This window comes from Melospiza melodia, chromosome 9 (genome assembly GCF_035770615.1).
Source record: "Melospiza melodia melodia isolate bMelMel2 chromosome 9, bMelMel2.pri, whole genome shotgun sequence".
NCBI classification, from domain to species: domain Eukaryota; kingdom Metazoa; phylum Chordata; class Aves; order Passeriformes; family Passerellidae; genus Melospiza; species Melospiza melodia.
In genome coordinates, this window is record NC_086202.1 from 9708326 (window position 1) to 9732145 (window position 23820).

Genomic DNA, 23820 nt, shown 5'->3' on the forward strand with positions numbered 1-23820 from the left:
ATCAATGCAGATCAAGAGCCTGGTGCAATTCACCAAAAGGAGAGGAGAGCTGCCAGCAAGGGCTGGCTTTCCCAGGTGCTGACCTGCCTGGCTGTGGTCCTGTGGGGGCCCTCAGAAATCTGCTCTGGAAATGGTTTTCTCTGCTTGGCTATGTTTACAGCTCTGAGAAAACCTGGCAGGATAAATGAAGACATCCCTGATGGGTACTGGGGGTTCTGCTGCCTGCTGGCAACAGAAACTCGAGGCAATTCAGCAGCACAGAGATAAGCCATAAAAACAAAGACAGGTTTGTTTGGGTTTTCTTCAGCAGATTCCTAGAAAAAGACCTGGACTTAATGAGGCACTGCTGCAGCACCCAGAGACAAGGCAAGCCTGGAGTGCTGGTGTGTGCAAAGAGACTGCCAGCCAGCCTGCAGCCACAGGAGGAGAGTGCAGGAGGGCACAGCCTGCAGGAGCAGGAAGGCACAGGAAGGCTGGAAGTGCCACACTCTGGCTGGCTCCTTCCCCAGGGCTCGGCAGGTGCCCCTCAGGTGATGCTGTGAGCATTGGGGATGCACATCCCTCAAGCAAGGACCATCATCATGGGCCTCTGTCACCTTGGAATCCAGGCTCCTCTGTCCAGCAAATTGTAGAGCTGCCTTTCCCAGGCATCATGGACAGCATGGACTCACAAGCCCACCCAGAGCAGGGATGCCCTTTCTTGGCAGGAAACCAAAAGGGACCCCAAAGACACCAAAGGACACAGAGAACAATTGCCACCACACCAAACACAAAGTTGCCATCCCCAGCCAGTCTCTGAGAACCACTGTGAGATGAGCAATGGGGTGGGCAGACGTGCCCACACAGCATGAGACCCCCTCCCAGAGGCCCTCAGCACCCCTTACCTCCTGCCAAAAACTGGCCAGGCACTGCTTCACACCAAGCTGAATGAGATCAGCTTTCTGCTCCTGTTAAGCTCCATCAGCTGGCCCATGCTGAATTATTTAGAACCATATTTTATTAATCTACCACAGCTTTTTTCACTCAACCTCTAGCAAGTCACTTAACCACTGTGAATGGGTTGCAGTGGCTTCATCCCCTTGCAGTGATGCTGGCAGAGGTGAGAGGGACAAGCCATTTCTCTGCTAAAGCTTCTGAAATATTCCAGAAGACCAAAGTGGTGTGTTGGACAGCAAGAGCCCAGGATTTACCCACACCCTTGATGGGAGGTCTTATCTAAACACACAAGTCCTTTTGTGGGGGTTATGACAATAATTCCATTTAGAAAACTCCTTCTAGGATAGTGTACATACTTTTAAAACAAGCTCAGTGTAGCCCAAACGAAGCAAATTCTGGCAGCAATACTGCCAGTGCCAGCACAGGAGCCAAACTCCAGCCCTAGAAATTGGGCACTGGAGGAAATGCATGCCCAGCCCCTCCCAGTGTCCATCATCACTTGATGGCTACAATGACAGGCAGGGATTGCAGCTCCAAGCCATCATTGGTTGGACCAAACCAAGAGTCATTTCTTCAGTCTCCACTCACTGGCAGGTGGATTTTGACAGCAAGACTATTTCTAGTTAAGCATTTGCCACCAGGGCCAAGCAGCTGATTCCTGACTTGGGGACAGTGGTCCCACTCCTGCTCTGGTGGGGGATACACAGCCCCAGCCTGCACAACTGGTGAGGAGTTAGCTGCCCTCCTTCAGGCAAGATGCTGTTTTTCCACATTTTCCTCTTCTGGAACGTAATTAATCTGTATGAAGCAATGCTGTTTTCTTCTCAGTTTGTGTTCACTGCCCTGATAAATGAGAAGCATGGGAGAAAACCCTTCCCCACGAGGCCTCTTTCCCCACTGAAGATGAATGTGGCAGGAGAACAGGGTGACGCCTGCACTGAAGTGGCACCTAAGTCCCAGAAGGTGGTTGCTCAATAATCCCAGAGGAAGGAAAACCATGTTCCTTGTCTTTGTCCTCTGCCAAAGACAAGGATCCAAGACAAATTTAATTCATACCCACAGATGATACTCCCATGTAACTCTGATCTTTGAACACACTCTGACATTCAGAAGATGTTCTAGCTTTACTGCCCACATAAACATCCACTGGGGCTGCTATCTGGGGGGAAGAGGGATCTAAATATTTCATTTCAATCTATTTCATAAAATATTTAATCTATTTAATATTAATTAAATCTTGGTCTGAATAAACAACAGATAAAAATTCACCTCTTCCTCCAAACATCTGATAACTTGAAGTTGTCAGTCTATGCAATCCCAAGTGAGATGTCAATTAATAAGAGGGGAGGGTCCTATCTTTATGTTCTCAGTTGCTGGAATTGCTGTGGTGGATTTCTTGCCTCCCATGGTGTTTCAGGCTGAATGCTTTTGCAGATGGGTGTACAGTAGCACCATCTGGTTTACACCAACCATTTCCACACCCAGCTTCACTGTGCCTCATTTTCCATGGACTCCATTTGTACATCCCCAAGTGTGTGCCCTCATCCCAGCCCCAGTCACTGCTACATGCTCAGCAGTGGGAATCCATGAGGCTGGGGTGATGAAAACAGGTATTTGGCTTAGGGCAAATAAAGCCCAGGCCCCTCACAGGTGGATGTCACTGGTGTGAGTTGTTTCCTAGTCCTTGACATGGTTGCACGTCTCTCACATCACCCAGCAGCAGGGTGAGGAACAGGCATTTCTGGGAACAATGAGCAACAGCTACAATAGGAGCACATCATTTCCAATGCACAGGTTTAAGCCAATTAACACTGGGCTTTAAAGGCAGCTGCCACCATTGCATCTGTTGCTACAACCATCTTATTTTACTACAGAAAACCTTGTTTGGACCAAATCCCATCCATACCACTCACAGCAGCCAGAACACAGTCCCTAATTAGCCCCCACAGAGCCAACAGTGATTGAAGATTGCCCTGATCCAGCACTGCTTACCTTGCTCTCCTCGCTGCGTGCCCAGCTCAGCAGAGCAGCATTTAGCTTTGCTTTTCCTCCCTGCTGCACTGCTTAAAGCCATCTCACCCAAACACTGACTGGTGTTGATGACAGCAATTATCCTGCTCCTCAGAATGTGTCGGATGTATCTTCATTACCCTGAGACAGCAACGCCAAAGGCCCTGCATGGCAAATCTTTCAAAGTAAGCAAGTCAGGTGATTTCATTTGAATTGGACATTTTAACTCTTCTGTCCCCACTAGATTTTGAGGCTGGTTTAAAGCCACAAGGCATTTGTATTAAAATGATAAATGCAGGATTACTTTTAACTAACATCTCTGAAGTATAAATCTTTGGGTTGTGCTTAGGTCAAACCCATAACCAAGAGAAAAACAGGGAGACTCCACTCCCTTTTCATGTTGGCCATGTGGTTGACTGGGGTCGTGCCACTTCTCTGTGTTTTGGGCACTCCCTGGGGAACAGAAGAGCTCAGTGCTGCATTTGGTGTCCCCTGTGCCTGTCTGGGTAACAGCACAGCAGAGACAACGAGCATGGAGAGCTGTTTGTGCCAAGGAAAGGCTGCCTAAATTAAAAACAGGGACTCCATTCTGACAAACCCCGTTCAAGGAGCCATTTCAGCTCAAGTATCTGCACCATGGAACCAAGAACAAGCTCAGCCTTACACAGAGAGGAGTTATCACTAGGTTATCCAGGAATTGTGGCTGCAGGAATAAGCTGGGAAAGGAGAGGCTCCAGCAGGGTATAAATCAGCATCTCAGCATCCCAGCAGCCAGGTCTGCCACCTCAGGGTCCAACCTGCATGGTTTGGTCTGCAAGAGGAACAGTTTGTCCAAATTCTTCTAGTGCCAAAAGTTATCCTGGTAGCAAAAGACCAGAATTCAGCTTTTCACTCTACAAAAAAGTTCAGTCAGCTCAGGAAATAAGTTTGGGTGCAGAGTCCTAAATATTTCTACATTTATTTCATTTGTTACTTGGGGAATCTTTCAGTAACACCTTAAGGTGTCAAACTTAAGATGAATACTTTGCAGCAATGCCACATGCACAGATGAAGAAAAGGCAGCCTTCACCAGAAATTATTTTACCAGAAATGTCCAGCAATGAGAAGCTTGTTCTTTTCTTCTTTTCTGTGGGGAGCAATTGAAAAACAAACAAGAAAAAGGCCATGAAGTCATGGTCCAGCAAAACACAACTGTTTCAAGCAGCAACAGAGCAATCTATTCCTCCATGTAGCAGCTGACTTAAAGCAAATGTTTCTCATGTCTGAGAGTGAACCCTGCAGCAGGTCACAGAGCTCTGGGGGGCCTCAAGGCTGCTCCTGCAAATGCAATATCCTGGGTTGTGCCCAAACCAATTTGGACCAAAGGCTGCAGGCAGTGCATGCAGGGAAGCAGGGATGCTCAGGTCAGCTCATCTCACCTCCTGATGAAACCCATTCCCCCCATCACCCTCACACAGACCCAAATGCTGGCTTTTGACTCAAACATGCCTCTGAAAGCCCTCCAGACCTCCTGCTGCAGAGCACTGCCGACAGGAAACACGTCAGTGGAATTTATCCACCAGTGCAAAAGGCACTGCTGGCCCCAGGAAATCCCAGAGCACCCAATGACCCCCGAGCCTCCTGGGAAGGGTCCTTGCTCTTCACTGTTCCCTGAAATCTGCTTCAGGCCACTCTCAGAGACACAGAAGCAAAGCAGGACCTTAGATCCAAGCCAGCAGAGAGGCTCTCTCTGAATTTAGCCAGCATGGAATTGATGATCACAACAGACTAAGCCAGAGCCAGCTAGAGCAGTTTTAAGGTAGTTTAAGCCAACAAGTTTTTACCTGTGTTGATGACACCTGTGCTCAAGTGAGGGAGTTGTCTTCCTGCTCCCTTTTATGGCCTACCCTCATGTCTCTCTGTTGGATTTGGGTGCTGAGATCCCCTCACACCCCCTACTCCTGGTTCTAAGATGATGTCCTCAATATTTGTGGTCCTCCTTGGGAAATGAGTTCTCCTAGGGGACAACTGAAATGTCCAAGAAGGTGTCCCGAGATGGAAGAATGCTGAATGACCAGCTCAAACATCAGTATCTCCATCCAACACCTCTCAACAAGCCCTGCTCCACAACAGCAGGCCTCCTCCTCCTCCTCTGCTTGCATGACGCCTCCCTCCTGGGACTAGCCATGGTGTGACACAAAAAGGCAAGGATTTTTGTGTCCTCCACAGCCCTGCTCACCATCCCCTCTGCTCAGCCTTGAGGATATTTGGGATTGTGCTGTAGCCTCCCTGCATTGTGACCCCCAGCTGGAATTTCACCTGGGCTTCCCAGGGCTCAGACTGTGACACTGTCTGTTCCCAGAGGGGTTGGGATCTGCTCCTGAGCATTTGTGAGCTGAGGGAGTACCAGAGGCTACTGCAAGGGTTGGGCTGACACAAATTCTGCTCTCTCTGTACTCCATTTCTACAACTTGAGATAAGGCACAGAAACCACAGCCACTACAAACATTCCACAAGTCACAGACATGTTCCTATAAGCCAGCTGCAAAGAGCAGTTCATACCAGAGAAGATGAGAGCTGCAAGTGGAGCAGTCTGTCAGAGCTGGCTGTAATAATGGAGCAATCTCAACAGACTTTGAACTTTTCCAAAGAACAGAGAATGTTAAGAAATAAGACAAAGAGCTTCAGCTGGTAAAAGCTACACAGGCAGTGGGGCCACCACCCAACCCAGAGGGAACCTTCCCCTGGGCAGGAGGATGCAGAGTGGGACTGGGGGTACTCACAGCACAGGAAGGCCAATGGACGCTGCCTGAAATCCTCCAAGGCTCCTCTGGGTGTGGGAAATTCATTTTGTGTGAGCACAGTGACCAGGCCAAGTCCCTCCCTCACTGGAAAGAGGCTCCTCTGTGTGTCCAGCTCCTTGGCCCCCTGAGAACATGGACCAGAATCCCATGGAAACAAATGAATACATCCGTGGTTCTGAGGGGGTCAGCGACAGGCCCTGGGCAGGCAGCCACAGGTCTCTGCAAGGGCAGCCCTGCTGCTCATGCCGCTCTCCCAGAAGCATTTCAGGACATTCGCTCCACCAGACCAACTCACCTGAGCCCTTGATGCACACCCCTTGTGTGGTGCCTTTGTGCCCTCCTCGGGGGTGCCCACATAAGGGGTGGCATGCAGGGTCACCCCACAGAGGAAAGTGGTGGAGAAACCTCTCCCAGGGCAGAGCTGGCAGTGGAGTCCGTGCCTGGTGCTTGCTGTGCCAGCCTGGCTGGCTCCCACCCAGCTGGGCAGACAGGTCCCCCTCCCTCCCCTCACACCATTAACCTTTCAGCCCCAAAATGAAAGGTCATAAAAAACAATCAAAGTTCATTACATCCCTTAATGCGTCATTTGCAAGGGAATAACCAGGAAGCAATGATGGGGAGGGAGTCAGGAGGGGAAGGGGAAGAGCCTCAGTCTCCCAGCCCCAAACCCAGCAAAACACACTACTGTCCACGCTAGAGATTTGGCAGCAAGGACAACTGACAGGCTGAGGGGTGGAGCAAGGGCAGTCAATGGCTCTGGATCCCCTTGTGTCCCAGGAGCTGACCCAGAGTCTCCCATGGGATCTCTGCTCTGTAAAACCCTCCCAGGCCACCAGGGTCAGCCAAGACCAGAGTGGGAGCAGGACACTCTACCCAAAACAAGTTCCCCTGACCTGCAAAGGCCACCACGAGGTGAGCCAGATGTTCATCTCTGGGCGACCAGCAGGTGCCCTACACCCAGCAGAGATGCTGCCTGGGCCCCCACCACCATGGCAGGCACCTCCAGCTGCAACCAGGGCACTGGCAGAGTGGGGCCACCAGAGCAGCAGCTCCACACGGGGCTCTGGTCATTTATTTTCTCACCAGAAGCTGTTCCACATTCGGTGGGAGAACGCTCCCCCATCATCTCCTTCAGGGAGGGTCCTGGCAGCACCGGTGGAAGGGCAAGCAAGCTCTGGAAACAAAGGCCCACTCAGGTGGACACTCCTGCATATATCACAAAATATTGCCTCCCAGCCTAATTGTTTCTAATCCCATTTGCAAATTGATTACTAAAACCCTCCCAATGGCTGCAAGTGCCATGCCAGGCAGGTCCCCAGCAGCAATGCCAGGCTGCACTCCCAGGGTGCAAATCACACCCTCAAACCTTCGCTCTTTTCTTTAACAAACACATGAATGCCCTTCCCACATGGGCACAAAGAGGGGAGGGGGGTGGAAATACCCAAGAAATATCAAGGACTCATTTGTTATTATGCCACTGCATAATGAACAGAGCCATTGTTCCTACCTGGGCTGACAATCCCTTTCAGACAGCACGAGTGCTTTTCCCAGCGTGTTCGTCAAAAAGTGGCAAGAGCAAAGCTACCAGCAGCTCGGTGAACAGATCAGAAAATAAAATAAAATACAATACAATAAAACAGCTAACATTATTCAGAGGATTTTCACACTTGATCTGTAAACGCTTTTTTATTTAATAAAAATAATCATCCATTATAGCAACTTCTGCTCGTGGTTTGGTTTTGTTTTTGTTTTGTTTTGTTTTTTTTTTACATTAAAGCACAGTTTATTTGCTTTCCTCACCTCTTGAGGATTCAGTTCTGAAAATGCAAGTGAATGTAAACACTGCTCTCCAAGTCCCAAGATGCATCCGGGGACACTTGGAGTTAATTAGAAAGTCAAAAGTGAGAACAAAATCAACAAAACACTTCCCCAAAAGTAAAAACGTATTTTTCAAGTCTCTTTCTGTGTACCATACAACTCCAGAGAAGGCAAATTCATTTATACATTCAACCTATACAAACTTTGCTTTCTCCAAACCATTTCTGTGACTTGTCAGCATTTGATAAAGCTGTTTTTCCTAACATTAAAAGACTTGCAGATTTGTTTATTTATTGTGTTAAATCAAAAGTTTTTCCTATAAATGTTCTCCAGTAATTTATTCATGGCACAAGGATGTTAGATTTGTTCTGTCCATTTTTGTTTTGGATTTATTTTTGTTTTTTAGCACAAAGAGCTGAAAGCCATTTCAGGAAAGAGTGTAAAAGCAGTATTAACTCTCTCTCCTGCTCCAATCTCACAATATTTACACTTGGATTAAAAAAAAAAAAAAAAAAAAAAAGCTTAATTACACTATAAAATAATGGAGAAACTGGAAGTTAAGTTTCCCATTTCAGAGTTTTGCCTTGTATAAGACTGAAAGAGGGATGCTTCCCTATTTCCTAGGAAAGATGAGACTGGCAGGTTAAAAACTGAACTCTTTCTTAATTGAGAAAGACGAATGGCCACTGTGCACAAACCCCTTCCCCTCTGCAGGAAATCCTGCAGGAGTTAAACCATCACAAATCAGCACAGATGAGATAACATGATATGCAGAGCCCTGCTGTTTGCTTTGAAACGTTACCTATTTACAGTTGAGGTGGAGGAAGCAAGTGAGCATCGAACACATTTCAGTGCTGCAGAGTGGTATAATATCAAACAAGATTAACTCAGGGGAGCTTGGCAGGGTCCCAAGGCTCACGTTGCAAGGGAGGGACAGTCCCTGTTGCCTGGGACATCCCTGCCTGCACGGCAAAGCCACCGCTCCGTCGGGCTCTGCTCTCACCAGTAACGAGATGGCAGGTGCCATCTCAGCTGTGTTGTGTCACAGGCAGCACAGAAACTAAACAGAAACAGGTATGACATTAAAAAATAGCAACAAAAATAGCCAGTCTGGTGAGGTCTGTGATCCTAAGCTTATAGCCAAAAAAAAAAAAAAAAAAAAAAAAAAATAAACCAGGAATTTGGGAATTTTGGTAATATTGTCAAACTGTCAGGTAGGAGGATGGCTCTAGTTGGTCAGTGGTTTTGAGTGAGGGGCTTTGCAGGGGGTAGGAAAAGAAAGACTTTTAAGGTATCAAAGATAATTAAAGCATTCACAGTTTCAAAGCTGCTTGCCTTACAAAAATTAAGACATTCAAATTCAAGAATACAATACTCTATTTTACAAGGGGGTCAAAATTCATTACATATACAACGGGGGGGGGGGGGGGGGAAAGACACAACAAAATAAAAAAGCCAACACCTCTGGTGTGGCATACTCCCTCTTTGTTGTTCATCTCACAGAGCTGCACGATGTTTGCCTTTAAAGAGTCAAACTAAGCAGTCATGAGAACATCCACTGAGAGATTCTGGCAAAAGAAAAAAAAACTAACAAAATAAACCAAGCGAGTCAAAGGCCATCCTCCCCTGGAAAGTCGAATGCCACAGCTTGGAGCTCCACTTGCCTGCTGCTCCTCACTGCTGCTGCCCGGTGCTCCCACAGGCTCATCTCGTGTTTTAAAGGCTTCCTGCTCACGAGCTGAAGGAAACCATCCCATGCAAGCACAGCCCAAGAGAGACGTACTTTACACTCCTACAAAGTCTTGGTTAGTCCTGTCGGTAGCAAAGGGTCCTTCAAACACTCCTTTTCCTCTCTATCCTGCAGAGGATCCTTTTGAAAGCCCGTCTGAAGTCATGGTTGAAAATGGTATAGATGACAGGGTTCAAGGAGCTGTTGCAGTAACCAAACCAGAAGAAGAACTTGAAGAGGGTGTCGGGCACGGAGCAGCTCTCACAGACGGCCATCAGCGTGTAGGTGAAGAAGAAGGGGAACCAGCAGATGACAAAGACCCCGATCACCACTGCCAGCACAAAGGTGAAGCGCTTCTCCCGGTTCTGCCTGCCTCTCCAGCGGGACCCTTTGGTGTTCCTCTCCTCCTCTGTCTTCCTGGGCAAACTGTCCCCGGGCTTAATTTGGCTCAGCTTAGTCTTGGTCTTTCCTCTCGATGGTTTCTCCGACTTCTTGCACTGGTTGTTCTCCTGGTGCTCAGAGGAAGAGGTCTCCTCCATGTCTATGCCATTGACCTCTCCCTCTTGCCCGCCACTGCCTCCTGCTGCCTTCTCCCCATTGAGCTGCGCCGTGGCTGGCAGGTCCTCCTTGTCAGCCAAGCCATTCTGCTTCTTCTCGGGGCGCTCTGCCCGCTTGTTCGGCGGGACCCTCGTCCTCCTCTTGGCTATCTGGTAGATGCGCATGTAGACCAGGATCATGATGAGGCAGGGGGCAAAGAAGGAGCCGATGCTAGAAGAGATGATGTACCACCTCTCATCGTTGATCTTGCACAATGCCACCCCCTGGTCAGCCTGCTGCCCGCTCTTCTTCTCGATGGAGATGAGTGGTGGGAAGGAGATGACAGCCGAGATGACCCAGACGATGAAGATGATGCACTTGATGCGTCGCGGGGTGCGCTTGAGGTTGTACTCGATGGCTTGTGTGATGGACCAGTACCGGTCCAGGCTGATGGCACAGAGGTGCACGATGGAGGAGGTGCAGAACAGCACATCCAAGGCCAGGTAGATCTCACACCACACTTTACCGAAGTACCAGTAGCCCATCACCTCATTTGCCAGCGAGAAGGGGATGACCAGCGTGGCCACCAGGATGTCAGCTGAGGCTAAGGAGACCAGGAAGAGGTTCTGGGGGGCTTTGAGCGCCCGGCTGGTGAAGACGGCGATGATGACCAGGACGTTGCCAAAGACGGTGAAGAGCATGAGCAAGCTGGCCAGGCTGATGAGAGTGATGGTGGTGTGCAGAGGGTACGGCGCGTCCCAGCCCGGGCCAGCCCCGCTGTCGTTGAAGGTCCCGTTAGTGCCGGGAGGGGGGTAGCCCTCCTCCTCCTCCAGCTGCCGCTGGTACTCCATGGAGGAGAAGAAGTGGCCCCTCTCCGTGAACGGGCGCTCCAGGTTAAACATCAACCCCGGCTGCGCGGACACCCCCGCCCTTCGCCCCGGCTCCACCCGCGCCGCGCCCGCTCCGCGCGGCTGCTCCGCTCCTACAGAGCCGCGGGCCGGGGCAGGGCGGCGCGCCGGGGGCCGGGGGGCTGCGGGCGGGCACGGCGCATGCTGGGCGCTGCCCGGGACCCCCGAGCGCGGCGGGGCGGGCGGAGCGGGGCCGAGGCTGGAGCTGCAGCCGGCCGCGGCTGCTCTGCCTCGCTCGCCGCCCAGCAGCTTTATAGCCCCGGATCGGGCCGGGGCTGCCGCGTCAGCCCCACGTGGGGAGCTGCCCCCGGTGCGCGCACACGCACACACAGACACAGGCAGAGACACACATGGACAGGCAGACACACACACACACAGCCCGGCTCGCACACCGCGCACCCTGCACCCACACGGACACCGCGTCCCCCGCACACGCCCCTCGCTCCGCGCTCACACCGCGCCGCTGGCACCGCCTGTATTTGCACTCCCGCTCGCTCCCCGCACCTCCGCGCTCACACCGCACCCGCTGTCCCGCTGTCCCCATCCCACGGTCCCGCCCCGCCCGGAGAGAGGAGCGGACCCCTCAGTCCCCGGGGATGGGCGTGCGAGGGGCGCCTGGAGGCGACAACCGTGCGGCCGCTGCGCGGGCTCCGCGGCCGGCCGGGGGTGCACAAAGCCGGGCTGCGAGGGAGGGAAAGCTGCCGCCCCATTCCGTGTGTGCGCCGGGGAACGGACGGGCTCCGCTCCGCTCCGCTGTGCGGCCGCGCTCGCTGGGAGCCCGAGGGCAGCGCTTTCCGCAAGGCCCCGCGAGTCAACCAGGGAGGGCTGAGCTGCCGGCCCCGAGGGCGGGGACCCGCGGAGATGGAGGCACCCGCGGGGATGGAGGGAGCCGGCGCACGGAGGGTCCCCGCAGGGATGGAGGGGCCCGGCGCACGGAGGGCCCCGCGGGATGGAGGCCCCCCCGGGATGGAGGCACCGGCGCACGGAGGGCCCCGCGGGGCGGGCGCGGCCCGGGCAGCGCGGCCGGGCAGTGGCACCTGGCGGCCGTGGCGCCTCACTGCACCCGGAGCGGCGGCGCCCGACGGCCGCGGGGAGGACGGGGAGGCGCGGCAGCCGCGGATGGAGCAGCCCCGCACCGAGCCCAGCCCGGCTCAGCACCGCTGCACGGGCACCCACGGGCGCCCCACGCCACAGCACAGGCTCAGCACACTCGCTCCTGGCAGTCCCCCAGGGGCAGCAGGCCTGGGCAGGCAGCTGCCCCACGCTTGGAAAGCCTCCCCGATAGCGCCGGGGCTGCAGCAGCAGCATGAAAGCTCTGTAACAGCAAAGGAGCAATAGTGATGCTCCAGGTATCCCACCAAGCAGGTACAGATCACTCACCTGCAGAGCACACGACCTCCAGCCCCGATCCCTCGCTCATGGCCTCTTTTCTCTCTTTTCAGATGGTTCTAGTGATGCCCACTTGGTGCTCCCGATTCAGGCTGCTCTCAATCGCTGTGCTGAATGCTCAGACCGATGAACCGATTTCCTCTGCAAGAGGAAAAGCCTTCAGGGAGGAAAGCCTGTCATCTTTGTCCCTGTGCCACACACCGTGTTATAAGCCAGGCCCAGGAGCAGTGACGCCCAAGAGAGGGAACAGGAATGGGAGAGACAGGGTCTGGGAGCCAGAGAACACAGCCTCTGGGACTGGCACAGGGCTGAGTGAGGGAAAAAGAGGGGGAATCCCATTGCCTGAGCAAGTGAGTGCAAGGCCCACTGCACTGGTGTGTCTGGGAAAAGGGCAAAATGCAGAAAGTAACTTAAAACCTGTAAACTGAACACAAGAGGACTGGCATTCCCACAGAAAAGATCTCTGTCTGAGAGTAAAAATTATATACGACCACAGATTTCACTGCAAGGATGAGAGGTCTAAGTCACCTAAATCTATGGCAAGGCCAGGTGAGAGATCAAGGATGTGCTGGACTTTGCAAACACCTCCTCTCCTCTGCTGCTTGCAGGGGACTGCTGTGCTCTGCAGGTGCCTTGCTCTGCCTGGCAGAGGGTCTTCCTCTGATAGTCTTCATCACTCTTGGCAGGAGCCTCCTTGGTCACTGTTTGGGTGGAAGGACCCAGACAGGGAAGGGTGGAGGCTGTGCTCTGCCTGCATGATCAACCCCTTGTGTGACCAGTTTGATCCCAGTTCCAACAGGTCACCTTCACTAAGGCCATCAGGGACTGTCTGAGGTGCTTTGCTCCCACCTGGGATGATGCCTTCCCCCATGCTCTCTGCATTCCCCAACACAGACAGACTGCCAATTTAAATGACAAAGCATGACCAGCTGCCTTGATTTTCTGTCTCCTTTTGTAGTTAGACACCCTCAGTCTGCCTGAAGCTAAACACAGCCAACAACTGTTGCTCCTGATCCACTGCATAGCAAAAGCAGCTTTGATCAATTCAGTTTGCTGGGACAAAGAGCTCAAGGGGAACATGAGGCCAAAGGCCTGAAGAAAAGGGTTTGTCCCAGAAACACCACTAGAAAGAGAGCTCTCTGCAAGTGGGGAACAGCTGGGATGGCATTGTGTTCATCTCAGAGAGGGAGAAAACCTGCCTCATCAAAGGCACTTTCCTCTCATTGCCACCATTGTTGTGCGTGTGACATCTCTGTGATTTTATTGACACCAGAAGTGCCCAGCACTGTCTGCAAAGTGACTCAGTAATGCTGTCTCCCCTTGATTTTCTCTGCAGGTTATCTCATGGCTCTGCCCAAGCGTTGAGATGAAGGGTGGTCAGAAATTGCAAGGGCTGGCAAGTACCCTGAAGATCTTACATGACAACCCATGGCACACCTTGTCCTACAGGACAGCTGTCTTTACAGGTCCATACCATGCTCGATGATAATTTGTAGTATTCATAAAGCCTTAACTCCCAGAGCCCTGGGATTAGGCAAAAAACTTGAATTTTTAGCCCCTGAAACACTGTAGAGATAAGTTCCATGGGGACAAAGAACAGCTAGCAAAGAACATTTTTATATCAATTCCCTGACGTTTGCATCCAGACGCTCAATTTTTGCACGCGTGCTGCTGACAGCGTTAATATGAGTAATAAGACTCTGCAGATCAAACTCAGTCGACAAGTGCCTGACAAGACAGCCCAGAAAAAACAGCCTGTTCTCTGCAGCATCCCACACCAAAGACCTGCAGGAGCCTGCCCTTTCCCCAGAAAGCAGCCTGGCTTCTCAGCAGAACCCCACAAGGAACGGGGCTCTCCAGACAAGGGAGGACAGGCTGGGTGCACACTAATGAGTGAGGCTGAAGAGAGACCCATCCCAGGCTGGTGCACACTAATGAGTGAGGCTGAAGGCTGTCAAGCCTCCTGTGTTGGCTCTCCCTCCTCCCCTCCATCCCGGGAGGGAGCAGTGCCCTTTCCGAGGCCAAGTTCGCATTCAGCACTCGTGCCTCGAGCGCGGCCCCCGCAAACAAACTGACCTTTCCAGCTGGTTTCAGGTCATTAATTAGGCATGCTGCCTCCATGTTTATGCATCTCTTCCACTCCTCGACTCCAGCATCACTTCCAGCATTGTCTCCATTGCGGGGAACTGGGACCATCCTCCCCTGTTGCCTCTCGGGGAGAAGGAGCTGAGAAACGTTCATGCGGTCTGGGAGCTGCTCACAGGCACGAAGCAATCCACATATGGAGAGAGAATCTCTGGGAAAGATCGCTATGGTAATAAGCTGCAAAATGTGTGTTTTGAGCAAGCAGCCCCAGGAATTGTTTATTTCCAGAAAAGCAGTGAGATTCTGGCAAGGGAAAGTTTAAAAAATACCAGTGAAGGACTGAGACTTGCTTTTTAGACAGTCTGGTTCAGGCTAGAGAAACTGGACAAACATAAAAGTATGTCAAGGCATGGCAGACTCCTGGGGGGACCACATGAAAGGGGCAACCACTGGAACAAGGTGCAGAAATTATTGCTTAGCAGAAGCTTTTCAAGAGCAACTTGACACAAGCATAAAAGAGGGAAGCATTGTAGCTGTGGGTGCTGTGCACCAGAGGTAAACAGCAGTCACAGTTTGCTTTGCATGAGGCCTGTGATTTGCACTGATCTCAATATTTGCATATCCATGGCAGGAAGCCTTTGTTGTAGCTGTGTATTTCGATCATGCTGCTGGGCTTATCTGAATGTATCAAAGCAGGGTGTCTTTCAGGAGGATTTGCCTTACTAACTGTTCAGTTACCCTTGGGAGTAAGGCACTGAAATCCCATGGCTCATGACCCTCTCTGGACTAATGACTGAGTAGCCCTTCACAGCAGCTCCAATTTGGTCAGTTTTCCTGCAGGTCCAGGACAAGCCAGCAAAGAGGCACCTAACTCACACAAAAATATTGTTTTCCCTTTTACTGTGTTAACTCCAGGAGGAAAAACAGCATAGGAGCTATCAGGGAAGAGGCACAGACATTCTGCAGGCAAACCTGGCTTTGCCACTGCAAAGTAATACAGCAAGCACACCATCCATTTCTAGGCAGATGTTTCAAATGTTGTGATTCCTATTTTCCTTCTATTTCTAAATTAAATTCAAAAACTGTCTAGTGTGGCCACCCCTCCAGCTGCTTTGAGACCCCAGGCACATTTCTTCCTACACACATTCAGACCTACAACCCTTCCATTCCCCACCCCTGCTGCACATGTGAGTTTGGGGTTTACTCTTTCCACAGATCTCACAGCAATAGCCCCTGAAGAGCCAGGCATGTTTTTCAACAGAGTTTTTCCAAACTCAGCTGCTGGATGTACTTTTCCAAGTTATTTGAATAAATCAGTAGGAATTGGATACAGCAGCAGTGGTCTGTGCTAGCACCTAATCCCCCTGCGAGCAGGGATGCTGCCATGGTATCGGATGTTCAGAGGGGAAGGAAAGGAGACACACTGAATATTACCTACAGTGGCAGTTCTTTACTGCCCACATCTGCAGACAGCTGGCTCAAAACAGCACAAGATGGATGCTGCATGACCACCTGCTCCTCAGGTGGTTTTTTTGCAAACAATTTGAAAGCTCTGCTTGCCTTTCCTCTGCTGTTTGGGTTGCCTGCCCTCTTCAGCAGGCTTTTAACTACCAGATTTGATTGCACAGCCCTAAATCAACAGCCAAGAGAAACATTTCCATGTTACAGATTATAGCATGGCAGAGTCAGGGGTGAGGCTGACATGGGGATTGTGCTCATGCAAGCCTCTGGTTTATTTGTTCAGTATTTTCCCTCTTGCTTCTGCCTGGTGTCACGGTGGCCTCTGGAACATGAAAGGCTCATTTCAGCCCTGCAGGAGGACTGCTGCACAAGAAACGTCCCTGGCTGCCTGCATCTAACTGGCTTGTGTCCCTCAGGCACTTCAATGCTTGTGGGAGAAGGGAGAGGGAAATGTTCATTTTCTCTCTGCAACACCCACAAATACATACACACACACCTCTGTGCCAAGCATAAGGTGGGTGTGTTTTTATGAAGTGTTGTTTTCTTTATTCAGTTCCCTGTTTGGGACTTTTCCTTCCTCACTGCATCCTGCAACATGGTCAGAACTAAACACCAGGGGGCCATCCCTCAGTGCTGGGGAGCAGCTCCATTCCCCTCCCCAGGCTTCCCAGAGTGCCAGCTCACAAGACAGATCCCACTGAAATGAGCCAAGAACTGTGGAAACAGTAAAAAATAAACCAAACATCTATGGACCATTCCTAACATACTACAGGGGCCTTCCATACTGCTCCCTGTCTCGCTCAGGGGACTGAGTCATTGCCTCTCATAAAACCCTGAACCAGACTCCAGAGGGCTTTTCCAGACCTAAGGACCACATAGCCAAAACACAGTGAAAACACAGCCAAATCCTTCCAGCCCTGGCCAGACCTAGGGTAGGTGATACTCCCCAGTCTCTGGCCCCACTTCTGCCTGGAGCCTGCCCACACACAGCCTCGCTCCCTGATCTGTTCCCATGCAAATACTCCCCTCAGCAGCAATGCCCAGCAAGAAATAACCAAGCCAGAAGCACTGCCACACTCCTGGGACCAGAGCAAGCAGGTCAGTGTTCCAGCCAGTCACAAAGGGAATGGCTCTCCAAGCCTGCACTGCAACAGCTCACCCTGAGAGCTGGTGATTGCCCCATTGCTAAAAGTGTTCATGGCCAGGTTGGTTGGCGCACTGAGCAACCTGATCTAGTTGGAGTTGGATTGGATTTGACAACCTTTAAAGTACCTTCCAACCCATACTATTCTATGATTCTATGAAAAGCAGGTGATCCTGGGCATGCAGAGTGTCACCCAGGTCAGTATTCAGAGAGCAGAAAGGTTGGGCACCTTACAACCTTCCCTGAATGAAAGCAATAAAGTTTCTGCATCTCAACAAGCTCCCCTTCATGAGCAGAGTCAGCCTGTGTTTAAGACAAAATTGAGACCGCATCCCTTCAAAGCATTTAATTTCCTGGCTGGGAGATGCTGGCATTCAGTTACTCAGTGAGGAGTAACTCATTCCTTCAAGTTCCACTCCCCAGTGCCCAAACATGTGCATCTGCCCTTTCCCTCCCCGTTCTCCATGATCTACTTTGCTGCCTCTGGGGCAGGGGCTGCTGTCACCAGCATTTGTTCAATCCCTTTTGCGAAGGCAGGAGAGCCCCAGGTGAGCTGTAACTCTCTGGTCCATCACCCATCCCCAAACTCCTCCAGCACAGCCAGAGCAATGCTTCCAGTGAAGCAAACAGCTCTGAAAAGAGATGGCACAACAGAGAGCAGCCATGCAGGGATTGCAATTCCCACCTGCCAAGGTGTGGGTCTCACAGCAGGTTCAGGTCCTCGTGGGAAAGGGGAAGCAGATCACACACCCTCTTCAAAAGCCAGACCACAGTGAATTGCTACAGCAGGAGACAGCTTTCTGCACGTCCCTGTGTCAGGCAGCTTTGCCATCTGTGCCTAACACAGCTTGCCCTGCCTACATCACTGCAGGGTGGCAGCACTGGAGTTAAAAAGATCAAAGAGTCAGGGTGGCAGCAGCAGTTCTTGAAGGCTGAGCTGTACAAAACATCCAGGGAATAATTGCCTGAAATTGCTGGGTTCCCAGAAAGCAGAGCATGTCAGCGTGGTTCCACAGGGAGGGAGGCCAACAGGGAACACAGAGAGACTTCCCAAGCTTTGCCTCACTCCTTACCTCACCATCTAGTGGCAAAAGCAAATAACACCGAGGAGCCATCCAGGAACTGCAGCAGCTCTGGAAGGAGAGTGTGCTTAGATCAGCTGCCTCAGCTGGGGACACAGAGGGGGACACAGGCAGCACCCAGAGCCCTGCAAGTGCCCCAGCCCTAAATCACAGTCCTGCACTAACACTACTCTGCACTCCCCTCCCAGATGGATCCCTGCCCACCCAGTGCCTCTGTGTCCCCACTGTCCCCATGCCAGCTGTAGCCACAGGGTCCTGTAATTTCTCCCACGGGCAGCAGTTCTTCCAGCCCCTCTCCTGCCCCAGCCCCTCCTCAGAAGGCCCCAGCTCCCAAGGGAACAGAAGGCACAGACAGCAGGGCAAACCCAGCTCTCCTGGCAATCAAACCCAGCACAGGCTGAGCCAAGCCCCCAGGAAAAGACGTCATGGTGAGCAGAGCCCTTCCAAGGTGAGACTTTTCCTTCCCCACCTCAGCTGAGTTATTAACCAGAGGTGCAGCGAGAAGGGGGAAAAAAGGTGGAAAGGGACACATACCTCCAAGGAAAAACCTTCACTGTGGCTCAGCTGGGTGTTACAAGTACCTGGGGTGCTGGCAAGAGCTTGCCTTCATCAGCTTTCCAGAGCTGCTTTCTCCTTGTGCTGCCCATTTGCCATCAGGCCATGCCAAAGGGAAGAGCTCCACCAAGGCCAGGCCTCCTTTCCACATCCCAGCCACAATCCAGCCACTTGGCATGGCAGGAGTTCTTGCACACAATCTGCTCCAGGAGAGGGAAGGAGAGGGCACCTGCCTGCAGGGAGACTACCCAGAATGAGGAGGTCACAGCAGGTTCAGCCCCCAGAGCAGGGCAAAGTGCTGCCCCACATTCGAACTCCAGCTAGTCCATGGTCCAACACCTTCCTGGCCTGTGTGGTGACAGCCAGGTGAGCCAAAACCAGAGCAGAACAATCTTCATCTGGTGGGCAGAGGACAAAGAGTTCTTCTCTCCAGGGCCAGTTTCCATCCTCACAATGATTTGCAGATTGTGCATCCATCATCATTACTGTGCTCATTCCCACACTGCCTACAAGACAATTACCCCATGCAGATTGCACAGGGATGCTGGAGATTGCAAGGCACAATCACAGGGATATTGCAGATTGCAAGGCACAGTCACAGGAATATTGCATAGGGATATTACAGATAGCAAGGTACAACTTGTTTTTTCCCTGAGAGGCTCAAATTAAGTTTAAACACCAGCTTTTGATGTATTTGCTTATTCAGCACTGTCATTTGCTTTTCAGCAATACAAACTGGCTCTCTCCCCAGGAAACATTTATCCTATCTGGGAATCAAGGGTGGTAATGTGTAATGAGGACAAAGCACTTTGAGAAAGCAGGCTGAGTCTGCTATATCTCCACTTGCACTTTTTCAACTCAGATTTTCCTTTTCCCTGGAAGCATCCTAGGTACCAAAGGAAATTCCTGCCATACAAAATTCAAGAGCAAAATAATCCATGTCATTCTCTGAAGTGTAACAGAAAACCGAGCACGTCAGTAAGCATTAATCTCTGCTGCTGCAAACTCTTCCTTTTTTTTTTCCCTGAGAACTCATTTTCAACCCTGAACAGAACAATGCCAGATTCTTCTGCCACAACTTTGTCTTTGCACTCTGATGAAGGATCCAGGAGGTCAGTGCTCCCATCAACACAGATGCCATCCCCATTTTCACAAGGCTTGATGTCTTTAACACCCTCTGCAACTCCAAGAAAACCTGATGGGAGCCATAGCAGAGGGAAGGGAAAGGAGCAACCTCTGCTCCTTCATGTATATTCGGCTGTTCAGCTTGTCAGAGCCAGTGAAACACAAGGGGCAGGAGGAGCAAGAGGCAAAGCAATCCATGAGAAACACTGGAGCTCCCCAGACAGGGAGCACTGAACCCACCCTGAACTCTTTCTTTGTACTTGCTGAGACCAAGCCATTTGCAGGGCAGCAAGCACAAAGTGGAAATTGCCATACAGCATCCAAGCACTTCCAGAGGCATAGTACCCTCAGACAGGCACAGGAAAACAGCACAACTGAAATCTCAGCATCCTTTCATTCTAGCCTGGCTAAAAATATTCCCCAAATCTTCAGAAAGGCAGCTCACTGCTAATGCAGCTCACTGGTTTTAGCTGACAGCACCTCAAAACCATTTTGTTGAGGATCCCTTCTGATCCACCCACCCAGCCACCAGGCTCACGTCCTTCCTAGGAGGGTCCCCTGTGTCCCTGTGCACTGGGACACCTGCCAGGCCAGCAAAGTCCTCTGGAGCTGAAGTCACTGAAGATCACCATTGATTCCTCACTACAATCCAATTGCCAATTTTAAGCAGAGCAAAAGAAAAATGGTAAAAAGCAATTGTGGCAACTTCAACAAATATCTTTAAAAAATGTAAATTTTTTAACGTTTCTGGGGAATTACATGTCTGTATGAAATGAGAATGTCATTTTCTTATTAATACTTCACTAACAATTTAACTGTGGGAGCATGTGGGTTTTCCTGAAGCAGAAGTGATGAATATTACTAAGCATTACACATATTTCAGAACTCTTTACTGGACTGTTAAGCATTTTGTGTCGCTTCAAAAATTAAACCATCCATCCTCATTCCTAAATGGTTTGGAGCACAGATTGGCCACAGAATTGCCATTTAATCAAAATTCATTCCTTTCTGAGTCTTGACATGTACCCCAAGCCAAATCTTTTATCTGGCAAGTATTCAGACATCAATCCCTTTACAGGGACTCTGAGACACAATAGAAAAACCTGGCTGTGTCCAAGGAGCCAGCAGAGAAGCTGTACAGCAATGCACAGCTGTGTCGTGTGCAGCTGCTCCATCTTTTTTATTTTCCTCTCCCAGCCATCTGTTCCCAACTCCTGTTTTACTCTTGGTGTTTCCATTCTGCAATAGAACTGGAGAAAAGGGGCTCATAACCAATACAAAGCAAGCTCAGAAGAATTAGCTGCACCAACAGGTTCATGGGGCAAAAGTCACTGGTCCTACACCACCTTTTTGCTCTCCCTGCCTTCCTCAATTTACTTCAGCTCAGAACAGGGTGGAAGGCATGGGGGTGAGATACCTGGTTGCTGACCAAAGAGTGAAATCTGAAGTAAGAGAGTTGGCAGGTAAGAGCACAAGTGGAGAGGCTGAGATCAGAGCTGGTAGGAGTTGAAGAGTTCACAGGGGGGAAAAGAAGCAAGGCTAGAGAAGCCCCTCCTTCTCATGGGGGATTCTGCTACTTCCAGATATAATTCTATTATAAAGTGACATCAGCCCTCCCCAGCTTTCAAAAGCTTCTTCAGAAAAGCAGTGGCCTGGCCTCAGGACCATCCATCTGGTGGAGCCACAGACCCAAGAATCTTGGCTGTGCTCCCCTGCCTGCCTGGCTGTGCCTGGAGCTGCAGCCTGGGCTACCAAAGCATCCATCAGGAGAGGCTGGCAGGTACCACCCACTCTCCACTTGGCTCAATTTCCTTTTAGGGAATTGCCTCCAGTGCCTTTCAGTCTTTCCAGGCAAACTTCTGACTCCCTGGGACTCTCCTGGTTCCCCACATCAGAACCATGGGGCACTGTCAGATGCAGCTTTTTGGGAGGCTGGAAATGCCTGGCATTGCTTGAGTTGGAGATGATTAAAAAGCCTGAAATCAGAGCTGCCTCACTGACCAAAAGCTCCATACCTAGTTAAATTTCTTGCCCACTGCTGCTCTGGCAAGGATAGATAATTCTAAGTTAGTTATAACTTCCCACTCAGTTAACATTACTTGGCAAGGACCAAAAAAGATGAAAGGCTTCCAAAAACCTTGGGTCATACAGAGAGAAGAGTTTTACTGCACTGTCTTTACCGTGGCTGTTTTCAAACATCTTAAAATTTTCAATGAAAAAATGTATTTCCATTAAAACTGACCACATGAAATTTGGAAATCACTTCAGGCAGTACAGCTGTAATAATGTAGAACAAAATGCAAAGCAGCTACTACCAGGCCAAGCAAAGCCAAGCACCAAACTACAGCAAATTAAGGATTCATTATGAGTCTTAACAAAAAAAATACTAATAGAAAGGAAAAGGAGGGTGTTGTAGGAAGAGCTTTTAAAAGAGAACACTTGTCTGCAATTTTGCAGATAGCATCTTACTTGGAGGCAGTGGGGTAGATTGATCTCTAAAGACTCTTAAAAGGTTTTGCAGCAGAAAAAAATAGTTGCAAGGCACATAGATCATTAACCATGCAGCCCAGGCTGCCAGCTGCTCACTCAGAAACTCCAGATGGCTCCTCCTCTAAAACATCATCATTTGATCTTAGTAATCAAATTATCTCCCACTCTTACAATCTGAACTGAGGCAAGGGTTGAACGAAGAGATGATGTATTTTATTTGACTGAGATGGATTGTGAAAATGAAACAAATTAGCTTTCAAGGCACTCAGCCTGTGCCAGTTGTATCAAAGCTAACCATCTCCAGCCCTCTAACACTTCTTTTTCTACCATGGCCATCAGAAAGAGTTCACAGCACCAGCTATGCTCTACAGAGCTACCCAATATTCAGATTTTATGCAGTATTTGTACACAGTGGGTATCTAAAATGCTCAACTCCCACCAGTGGAGAGCAGGACCTGTCACTGGAGAGCAGTGCTGGGACACTGGGTATCCTGAAGCACTTGGCCTGGATTAATGACACAAACATGTCATCTGTTTGTCTCACCACAGACACACAAGACACCATCTGCATATTGCTGAGGCCTTTTGTACAGCCTTAAGGACATGGGGTGGCAGAAACAAAACACATTCTTCACTTTTCACTCAGTCAGAGCCACACTGCATGGTTCTTGAGGCCAGGCTCATCTAGGGGTGTTCATTTCAACCATCTGAACAAAAAGCAGTCCCAACCAGAAAGTTCCCCCCAGTCCAGGGGGCTGCCAAGCTCTGGCTGACACCAATTGTTGGCAGGATGCTCCCTGTCATGGAAGGGTCAGGGAAGATTTCTTTTCTTCTCTATGTGAATTTCTTATGTAGCTTTCTACAAAGACTTAAGTAAGAAAATAAAACCCAACCAGTGCAGTCTCTTTCAAAAAAAAAAAAAAAAAGCAGTATCAGAAATTTCCCAGTATTTTCAGAAAATGTTGTGCTTTGACAGTTTAAAAAGGTCAGCTGAAATATTCAAAAGCCACATCTTCCAAAACAATGAACTCTTACTAGCATGAAGGTAGTATTTACATCCTGGCATTATTTAAATCAGCACACTATGAAAAAATTCATATTAATTCTGGTTTTTATACCTAGTTGCAAGAGATGATGGAAGACAGTTACAGCTTATCAGAGGAAACAATTAATTACAGTAAAGGGTGGCCTGCATCTGAAGTATAAATCCTAACCTGATCCTTGCCTAGTGGGATTATTCCTCACCAAAGCTTAGTACTAAACTTTGTATTACAGCCACTCAACTTTAATTTTGAGTTACAGCCACTCAACTTTAATTTTCATAACAGAACTGTAGTTTTATTTCACAGAAGAAGTACACAAAGAACAAAAGAGGTTGCTAAAGGCTATGAACCAGGAAAAAGACTCAGAGCTGGGACTAAAAAACCACAGAGAAAGGCAGCAGAAATTATCAGAGAATAGAAGAGGTTTAGTTTGAAGAGAAGTTAAAAAACTAGAACTCCATGACTTGGAGAAAAAATGCTGCCATTTATGAAAATAAACTGTCTTGGTTTGTCTTTGGCAACCTAAGACATAAACCCAAAACCTTCAAGAGTGGTAAAAAGCAGATGAACAGGAAAAAAACTGTTCATAAATTTCTAGTTCTACAAGAACTAGGAGTTACCAAATGAAATAAGGTGGCATGGTTCAAAACAAACAAAAAGAAGTACTTTTTCACCCAGCACATAATTATATTGTAGAATTATTAGACACAGGATGTTGCAGAGGC

General features: G+C 49.9%; 1 protein-coding gene across 1 annotated transcript; it reads right to left on the minus strand.

The window, feature by feature from the left end:
- Positions 1 to 7387: 7387 nt before the first annotated feature.
- ADRA2A (adrenoceptor alpha 2A) lies at positions 7388 to 10743 on the minus strand. The gene has a single exon (XM_063163203.1). The coding sequence runs from the start codon at positions 10713 to 10715 to the stop codon at positions 9381 to 9383; it is 1335 nt and encodes a 444-aa protein (XP_063019273.1). The 5' UTR covers positions 10716 to 10743; the 3' UTR covers positions 7388 to 9380.
- Between the last annotated feature and the right edge of the window lie 13077 nt (positions 10744 to 23820).